The sequence below is a fragment of the Cannabis sativa genome, chromosome 3, assembly GCF_029168945.1.
Source record: "Cannabis sativa cultivar Pink pepper isolate KNU-18-1 chromosome 3, ASM2916894v1, whole genome shotgun sequence".
Lineage (NCBI taxonomy): Eukaryota > Viridiplantae > Streptophyta > Magnoliopsida > Rosales > Cannabaceae > Cannabis > Cannabis sativa.
In genome coordinates this window covers 46,858,744-46,868,651 of record NC_083603.1, presented here as the reverse complement: position 1 = coordinate 46,868,651, position 9,908 = coordinate 46,858,744, and the positions used below count along the sequence as shown (strand labels likewise).

Sequence of the window (9,908 nt, the reverse complement as noted above, 5' to 3'; positions counted from 1 at the left end):
AACAGCGAGTTTTTTTTTTCGTATTTTTCCTATGGTCGCGACTAGACTTTATGTAGTCGCGACTAGGGGCGAAAAATGAGATTTTTGGGCAGTTTTTGACTTTTTCAAAGGTAGCAACCCTAATTTCTATTTAAGGGGCTCGTGTTTTAGAAGGAAAGGAGGCAGAAATAAAACCCTAGAGATGAAGAAGGAGGCAAAGGAAGCAATTGTGGCGATCCGAAATGCAATCACCAACTAGTTCTTTCTTAAACTCTTAGCTTCTATGTTAATTTCTGTTTTAGTTTTGATTATGGATGTTATTATGGATTTTATGAACTAAACTCCTATTTGGGGAGATGATGAATGTTGATTGAAATTATCTTTAGTTAATGATAATTGCTATTTCTCCTTTCTTGATTGTGAATTTATCAAAATTTGTGTTTAATTACATGTTTAAGATTGATCACCTTGTACATGCTTTATGATCCCAATTCAAAATCTGAAAAGTGAGAATTGAGAATGCTAAAATTTGGATAGTCTAGGTTCTGATGTAAAACGAAAGTATTTACATAGCCTCAGTGACGAAAAGATTATTGCTTAATGCGGATTTTGTGTTGATTTAATTAAGAAGTTAATTAGAGAACATATTATTTAGAACCTAAAAGATCTGAAAAGAGTTAGGTTAATTTATAATCTGTCATTCACATTGAGATAAGGATAGCAATTAGGTATTAACATAGGTAGCTTATCAACAGGATTCACCTCCCTAATCTCTCATCTTGATTAATCGTCGTCTATTTTCTCTTTAATTTTCTGAGTTATTTACTTTCAAATTGCAAACTTATTATTTTACCAAATAGAATCATAAGTATAGTTTAGTAGTACTTAATCCAATTCCCTGTGGTTCGACCTCACTTGCGTGAGATACTACTTGATACGTACACTTGCGTAATAAACATAATTTTCGTAACAAGTTTTTGGCGCCGTTGTTAATGATAATTGCTAATTTGTTGCATGAGATACTGCAACATATTTAGGGTGTTGCAGTTGTACATAGTGTTATTAATTGAGCATCCGAGTTAATTGTTAGAGTTAGTAGGATCAAAATTTTAGTTTATGCAAGGAAGAAAACAGAGCATGAGTCAGCAGCGTAGTAATTATCTGATAGCGTAGTTAATTTTTTTTTATCTTACTCGGGGGCGAGTAAGAATCTAGTTTGGGGGATTTTGTTAGGTTATAATTAGCCTATGTTTCGGGTCTTTAAAATTAGCATTATCTCGTCTATTGGTGTCTTTTGGAGCAGTTTTACGCTTGATTTTCATTATTTCAGGTTCCCGGGGTGTTAAAGTTCGAATTCAGTCAAATGGCGAAAAACTGGGACAAACTTGGAAAAAATTGGAAAATTCGGCTCCAGACGCATTAGTAGTCGCGACCTCCAGAGAGCCAGGTCGCGACCCTTTTTCCTGGTCGCGACCCTGGTCGCGACTTCGAGAATTGGCAGAAACTCGGTTTTTTGAGTTTTGCCTGTAGTCGCGACCAGCTTAAATGCTAGTCGCGACTAGGTACGGAAATCGCAGATTTGACCTAATTTTGATTTTTCTCTCAATTGGAGGCACACCACTCATCCCTATATAAGGAACATGACATTGAAGGTCAGAGGCAAGCAAAAACAGACCTAATAGTGGAGGCAAGTGGAGAGGAAGCTATCTTGAAGACCCGGAGCGATACCACCTTCTAGTTTCTTTCTTTTACCCTTTTAATTCTTCTTTATGTTTGTTTTTATTTCTGAATTAATCATGGATGTTTTTAGAGTTATTATGAACTAAATTTCCCAATAAGGGAGGATGATGATTGTTGTTTAAGTTTATGCCTAGTTAATAAATAATTGTCATTCCTTCATCTTATGTGTGAATACTATCTTTATTTGTGTTTAATTCCATGTGCAAGCTTGATCACCTTTTACATGTTTAATGATCTCAATTCGAAATCTGAAAAGTGAGAATTGAAAATGCTAAAATTTGGATAGTCTAGGTTCTGATGTAAAACGAAAGTATTTACATAGCCTCAGTGACGAAAAGATTATTGCTTAATGCTGATTTTGTGTTGATTTAATTAAGAAGTTAATTAGAGAACATATTATTTAGAACCTAAAAGATCTGAAAAGAGTTAGGTTAATCTATAATCTGTCATTCACATTGATAAGGATAGCAATTAGGTATTAACATAGGTAGCTTATCAACAGGATTCACCTCCCTAATCTCTCATCTTGATTAATCGTCGTCTATTTTCTCTTTAATTTTCTGAGTTATTTACTTTCAAATTGCAAACTTATTATTTTACCAAATATAATCATAAGTATAGTTTAGTAGTACTTAATCCAATTCCCTGTGGTTCGACCCCACTTGCGTGAGATACTACTTGATACGTACACTTGCGTAATAAACATAATTTTCGTAACAAATGCTCAGAAGGTTGGGTTTCATTGAGATCTGGGTTCAGTTGATTTTATCTTGTGTAACTTCGGCTCGATATACGGTTGTTCATGGGAATCATGAAGTCGGGCCTATTACTCCTTCTCGGGGCATTCAGCAAGGGGATCCTCTCTCCCCTTATCTCTTTATCCTTTGTGTGGAGGGTTTATCAGCTTTACTTCGACGTTATGAACAACGAGGATGGCTTCACGGTTGTAAAGTAGCTTATGGGGCGCCAAGAATTTCTCACATGCTTTTCGCCGACGACAGTTACTTATACTGTAAGGCCACTGAAACTGAGGCTTTTCGGGTTAAAGAAGCTTTGCACAAGTTTGAATTAGCTTCAGGTCAGAAGGTTAATTTCTCAAAATCATCAATTTTTTTCAGTGCTAATACTCATGAAATTTTGAGAAACCGCCTTTGTACAGTGTTGGGAATGGCACCTGCTTTGGAGGGTAGTCTTTATCTGGGTTTACCAAGCTCCATGAGCCGCAATAAAGTTTCAGCTTTGGGTTATTTAAAAGAAAAAGTGAGGAAAAGGTTGGAAGGGTGGGGTTCAAAGTTCATTTCTAGAGCGGGAAAGGAGATTCTTATCAAGTCTGTTGCCCAATGACTTCCCAGTTACGCTATCAATGTCTTCTTATTACCTATGGAGGTTGTTAGAGATATGGAGAGTCTCATGTCAAAATACTGGTGGAGGAACTCGGCTAATAGTAACTCCGGTATTCATTGGATGTCCTGGGAGAGACTTTGTCATCACAAAACTGAAGGAGGTATGGGGTTCAGAAATCTAAGAGACTTTAATCTGGCAATGTTAGGGAAACAAGGTTGGCGCTTACTAACCAAACCCAATTCTTTGGTAGCTCGAATCTTCAAAGCTCGATACTTTTCGAATGGTACGTTTCTTACGGCTGAAATTGGTTCTAATCCTAGTTTTGTGTGGAGAAGCATACTTGAGGCACAACATCTGGTTGCTAGTGGAGTAAGATGGGCAGTTGGTGATGGTAAGAACATTGATGTTTTAGGAGACCCTTGGTTGCCGGATAAAGCTAATCCTTGGGTCATTTCCTCACATCCGGGGCTTCATAATGCTAAAGTGGCCAATCTATTGACTATTGAGGGGCTTAGTTGATATATGGAAGTGTTGAATGATTTGTTTGATCCTCGAGACAGGGAGTTAATTGTGCAAATTCCTCTTAATATCACTACCAGTCAAGACCATTTAATTTGGATTGGGGAGTTGTCGGGTTTATACACTGTTAAGAGTGCTTATAAACGTCTCCAAGAACTGAAAGGTTTGGTGAATTTTGAGGAATCACAAGTCAATCTTTTTTGGAAAAAATTCTGGAATCTCAAAATGCCTCCAAAGATGAAAAACTTAGTGTGGAGGGCATGCACAAACTGCCTTCCCACAATGGTTCAACTTAGAATTAAACATGCAGTACATCATTCACAATGTCCTGTGTGTTCCCTTGAAGAAGAGTTGTTGCTGAAAATTATTAATTACTACGCAAGTATACGCAATCAAGTAGTAAACTCACACAGGTGAGGTCGAACCACATGGAATTGGATTAACTACTACTAAACTATACCTATAATTCTATTTGGCAAATCGAAAATAATTATGATTTAAAATAATTAAAGTAATTCAGAAAACTTATAACACAGTTAAAGTTTAAGCAAGATGAGATGATAGGGAGGAGAATCCTGTTGTTGTTTACCCAAATCGTTAATGCCTAATTGTTTTCCTATTCTTGAAGTGAATGACAGATTATAAAGTAACCTAGCTCTTTTCAGATCTTCTAGGTTCTAAATCACATGTTATCTAATTAATTCCTTAATTAAACTAACATGAAATCAGCATTAGGTAATAATCTACTCGTCACATAAGTCATGTGAATACTCTCGTTTCACATAGTACATCGATTATCCAAATTTTAGCATTCTCAATTCTCACTTTTCAGATTTCGAATTGAGATCATAAAGCATGCACAAGGTGATCAATCTTAAACATGAAATTAAACACAAATTAAGATAATTTCACAAACAAGAATGAAGGAATGACAATTAAACATTAACTAGGCAAAATATTAAACAACAATCATCATCCTCCCTAAATAGGAAATTTAGTTCAGAAATAAATCCATAACCATTCCTAAGACAATATTCAACATAAATAAACTAAAGAGGAATAGAGAAAGAAACTGTTGGTGGATGAATTCTGGATCTTCTCTTTGAATCACTCTGCTCTTCCTGCCGCTCTCTGCTGTGTTTTAGGGTTCCAAATCGCTTTTTTTTTTTTTACTTCCAATCGCAGTTTTTTATTTATAACTAATTTTTAGGGTTCGTCGGACAAAAATACCCCTGACCGTACGGACGCTCGCCGCAGCCAGAAGTGCATCGAAAAAGCACGTTTCTGCCCAGACTTTATGGCCGCGGCCATGGAAATCTCGCCGCGGCGAGATGGAATTTTCTGCTTCGATCTCTTTTAGTAAAATGGGCATAACTTTCTCATACAAACTCCAAATGAGCTGATTCAAGATGCGTTGGAAAGATAAAAAAAGATCTAAAACTTTTATGTTTTGACTTTTTCCAAAATATGATAAGAACATAGTCGAATTTAGGCTTGAAGTTTCAGCTTTATTCTCTTTCAAAATTTTCTCTATTTTATAGATCACTGTTTTCCGAAATTTATCCAATTTATACATCCCAAGTGTAGAAACCTGAAACCAAAGAAAACAAGCATAATTCTATTCCAAAAATAATAATAAAGAAGAAAAATAACTATAAAATGTGACCCAAAACTTAGGCTAAAAATAGCCTAACAAGAGTCCATCTCTCATGCTTTAGTCTGCTGCCTGATTGCTAAAGAGTGCTGGGACAGAGTTGGTATCCCCTCGATTATGCAGCAACAACACAGTTTTCTGGACTGGTGTATAAGCAGTTTTCAGAGAATGGAAAAGGAGGATCGGGAGTTGCTGGTGGCTGTTGCTTGGGCAATTTGGAATGCAAGAAATGACCGTGTATGGCAAAATAAGATTAAGACAGTGGAAAACATTGTTATGTCAGCAAAATGTTACCTTTCACAATGGAAACATGCTCATTCTTCTGGTTTAGAGCTCTTGTCTGCTGGTTTGAACCAAGGCGACGGAGCCGAGCATTGGGTGCCTCCAATTGAAAATAATGTAAAGGTTAACGTTGACGCAGCGATCTTTGAAGCTTCTCGACAGTTTGGTGTTGGTTGGGTAGCAAGAGATGCTCGGGGGCTTCTCATCCATGGCCATACAAAATTATTCAATGTTCAAGCTACACCAGAATTGGCTGAGGCTGTAGGAATTCGGGAGGCGTTAAGCTGGATAAAATCTAGTGGATTGCAGCAAGTGGTTCTCGAGACGGACTGTTTATCAATTGTCCAAGCCTTAAGAAGTTCAATTGTTATGATTTCCACGTTTGGTCAAGTGGTTAACGAGTGTAAGGCTTTACTTAATGATTTAAGAACTATTTCTATTTATTTTATTCATCGATCAGCAAATACGGTGGCTCATGAGTTAGCTCGAGCCTCTGTATCCTTCCCTGATTGTAATTTCAGTTTGGACTCCGTTCCAACTGTTTTGTTACATGTTTTGGTGACTAATATGATTATCTAATAAAAGTTGAATTATCATTCAAAAAAAAAAGATATAGATTAGAGATGACTTTATCCACAGCAAAATTTTAATTGTGGAGCTAAACTTACACTAGCTGTTTTGATAATTTTCTTTTAAATAGTTTAAATTCGTCCATTAACTAAGTTGGATTCATCAATTTCTTTTTTTTCTTCTTTTATTTTTAGAGAAATGACATCATCTTTTTAACTAATTTAAAACTCAGAAAGTATAAAAGTTATAATCTAGCAAATAATATATATCATTCCAGTCTCCAACACCATTACAATGTACAGGTACATAAATACCGATTGCCCTGTGCTACCTCTCTTTTCAATTTTTAACCTATTATGATGCTCATCTTGGTGTTGTCATCACAATTAAAAGTCATCAAAAATAAATGCACTTGGTGTTGTTTTCTGATGGTCCTGTCAGAAAATATGAGTACTTATGAATACTTTTATTTTCATTCTGAAATATAAATGTGGGTCAATTTTTCTCCAACTCCAGGATATGTAGATTCTCCTATATATCTACAATAGTTTGTTCAATGACTACTGAGTATTACTCTCTAGTTTGATTACTTCACTGAGATTATGCAAATTTTGGTCCATCTGAAACAAATATTTCAAATATTCAATGCTATTATACCATGTGATATAGTAATGTTACTCAGCTCTGAAGTTAGCCGGCAATGTGTCTTCTTTGAAATACTCCTTTCGCACAGTCTCCACAGAACAAAATCTCGCCTACAAATGAATCAAGTTACTTCATTTGAAATTAAAGTACAGACTTAAATTTGAAATAGAACAAATAAACCAGGTTTCACACCAAGAATATGATTTAATGTAGCGTCTAAGCACACTACAGCAAAAAAATAGTATCAAAGATTAGAATCTAAATCAAGGGCATTAGACTCGTAAATAATCCACAAATGATATCCTTCTTGCTAATGGTGAAATCGAGAGGACACGGTCAAGTAATTTGTAATTTGCAATTTGCAAGTAAGCAAGTTTTTTCTTTTGAAAGCTTAGAAAGCCAGGCCTAGCTATAAGATAGATACACCCTCCTAACAATTTTACCAATCGATCTTGGAAAAGAGTACAAATGCAACTCAGGATATATCTAAACTATGTTTAATGAGCGATAACATGCACTACATACCAGAGATGAGTATGATTTGAGTAAGGGCTTTGTAAGCTGCCAGATTGGTTGGAACACAAAGGGAGCATCCACGAAGAGAACTTGACCCAGTCGTTTAGGATAATAATAGTAGAATACATCAAACTGCAAGTGTAGCAATCAAAATTAGTTTGAATGTGAGCATACTTTCATGATTATGAAAAAAAATTGAAAGTATTATCTCAACTACAATATCACTACGATAACACATTGTGGAATTATATCTATATAATTTATAGTAAATACAGATGATACATAAACAATGTTAGGGTGGAAAACCAAATATACTAATTCTTTCTTCCAACATAAAACTCGAAAGAGGGCAAGCAGCCATGTATGTCTATGAAGTACCAAAAATGTTAAGAATCTTATTTCTGCATTCTCTGTACCGAAGCCCCTAAGATCAAGTATGCCAAGTATGTCTTCTCTCCCTGGTGGTAATTTACTCAATGCTTTTTCAACCAAAAACACACAGAGCCTCTCATTCTCAACTGTATCGTGCTCCTGCAACACATTTTTATATATTATTAGCTACAATAAAAATTTCCAAGAATGCCAAAAATAGATTGAGATGAGCACCAATAAGATAAGAGGTTGCAAATCAATATGGTGATTTTTCTCTAACCACAAAAGTACTTTTTAACTCTAAAGAATGGGATGAGTAACCCATTCATCTTAGACTAACTCTTAATACACTCTCCTCACAAGGAGAAATATGAACAGGTGGCAATTTAGGCTCACAACAGATCACAAGTGGCTCTGATACAAAACCAATTGACAATGAGAGAAGTAGCCCATTCATCTTACATATCACAATTCATTTCCATACATTATCAATGTGAGACTAACTCTTAATAACTTAAAAGAACTAATGCATCTTATTAACAACCAAATGGACTATACAGCACAGGCACATTATCAAGCACTGGACAATTTTTCATAAACCGGAAACATTCAAAGGCGAAAATGAAAGCATGTAATTCAACTGTAAAACTTACAGACGGAATATGCTTGGATGCCACCACAACGAGCACAGGTCTATCATTGACATCTAGAAAGTCATGTACGAATCCTTTTCCAGTCTCAGCCATTCTTTTCACAGAATCTTCAGTCAATTGAGACACTCCAAATTCTTGACGCCATTTCTTTTAGTTGATGATGGAAAACTCACAACATAAACTTTCAATAAAAAATCTCATTACATATAACTCAAAACTTTAATTTGTCATATCAATTCATTGTTAGCACTATTTCAAGTGAATGAACTAGAGAAAAATATGACATTTTTAGTTATATTTATTAAGAGAAAATTAGGCATTAGTGGAGAGGATACAATAGCTTTGGACAGTTTGGACACGGTTTCTTCGACAGAAAATTTCCTGTCTTTAAGGAACCAGAAAATCATATCTTCATCATCTCTCCCATTTTCACCAACCGGAAGATAATGATGATCTTTCTCAAGCTTCTCTTTCACTTCCAGTACTAGCTGCACAGCTTGAAAAGGACACAAAACTTGCGATAATAATTAACCTAATTATTCAATATATGTATCTTTCTTTTACTATTTTCTTGGCAACCAAACAAAAAAGAGAAATTAGGAGAAAGAATAGAATACCTTGCGAGGATCATTGTGGTTGGAAATGGAGCCCCGGACTGAGAATCTGGTTGTGGCGGTAGTCGGTATGTGTGAAATTGGAGGGAAATGACAGTAGCTAAGCGGATTGGGATTACAGAGACGGAGAGCCATTGGAATTTGAATTGAAATTAGTGTGATTTTGGCCAAGTGAGCGAGAGTAGTGACCATGATGATGAGGATGAGAGCATCACCTACAGAATATATAAAAAAATACATTCATTTTTTTTTTATTGTAATAAATATTATATAAAATCGCTATAAAGTATTGAGATTAGTTTTTAAAGAATATTTTAGTTTTAACAAAATAATAATAATAATAAGGGATATTGGCGGCTAAACCACCTGAACTTTACGGTTTGTAACACTTAACCACCAAAACTGAATTTTTGGCGGCTAAACTACCTAAACTCCACTTCCGTTTTGCTCTGCACACCTCCGTCCAAAAATCACAGTTAAGTGCCACAGTGGACTGTCCTCGTGTACACACTTGTACACGTGGCAAATTTTTAGTGGTCCACGTAATATTAATTTTAAAAAATAATTATAAATATTTAAAAAAATTAAAAAATAAAAAAAATAAAAAAAAAATTATTATTTTTCTTTTTTACTTTTTTTTTTAATTTAAAAAAATTATTTTTTTTTTCCTTTTTTTTTATTTTTCTTTTTCTTCTTCTTCTTCTTCTTCTTCTTCTTTCTTTTTACTTCTTCTTTTTCTGCAGAAACTCTCTCGCTCTCTCTAACCCCTTTCTTCTTTTTTTTTTTTTCTTTTTCTTCTTTCTTCTTCTTCTTCCCAACCCACTTTTTCTTCGTCACCCACTCAAAACCCAGAAAACCTAAACCCACCAACACCAGAGCCCCAAATCCCTAACTACCCAATCGCATCCCGAACCAGAACCCCACTCAAGAAGCAATTCGAGATATGGGTTCAGATTTTGAAACATGGGTTTTCACCTCTCCAGCGACACCTTATGGGCTCAATCGGACCCAGATCTAGCC

The 9,908-nt window shown here is 35.4% G+C and overlaps 3 protein-coding genes across 4 annotated transcripts; 2 read left to right on the top strand and 1 right to left on the bottom strand.

The window, feature by feature from the left end:
* The first annotated feature begins 3,099 nt into the window (after nt 1–3,099).
* On the top strand, nt 3,100–3,582 carry LOC133036112 (uncharacterized mitochondrial protein AtMg00310-like). The gene has a single exon (XM_061112603.1). The coding sequence runs from the start codon at nt 3,100–3,102 to the stop codon at nt 3,580–3,582; it is 483 nt and encodes a 160-aa protein (XP_060968586.1).
* A 1,771-nt stretch (nt 3,583–5,353) lies between these two features.
* On the top strand, nt 5,354–6,097 carry LOC115710603 (uncharacterized). The gene has a single exon (XM_030638961.2). It carries the CDS (start codon nt 5,354–5,356, stop codon nt 6,095–6,097), a length of 744 nt encoding a protein of 247 aa, XP_030494821.2.
* A 226-nt stretch (nt 6,098–6,323) lies between these two features.
* Nucleotides 6,324–9,146, bottom strand: LOC133035773 (CRAL-TRIO domain-containing protein C3H8.02). 2 transcript variants are annotated; one of them, XM_061111983.1, is made up of 7 exons: nt 8,892–9,146; nt 8,610–8,762; nt 8,275–8,421; nt 7,628–7,780; nt 7,259–7,381; nt 6,746–6,843; nt 6,324–6,522 (listed from the first exon to the last, which is right to left on the bottom strand). In XM_061111983.1, exons 1-6 carry the CDS (start codon nt 9,126–9,128, stop codon nt 6,763–6,765), a joined length of 894 nt encoding a protein of 297 aa, XP_060967966.1. In that variant the 5' UTR covers nt 9,129–9,146; the 3' UTR covers nt 6,324–6,522; nt 6,746–6,762. The 2 variants fall into 2 exon arrangements, with proteins under 2 accessions (XP_060967966.1, XP_060967965.1); XM_061111982.1 differs by having other exon boundaries at nt 6,324–6,843.
* Nucleotides 9,147–9,908: the final 762 nt, after the last annotated feature.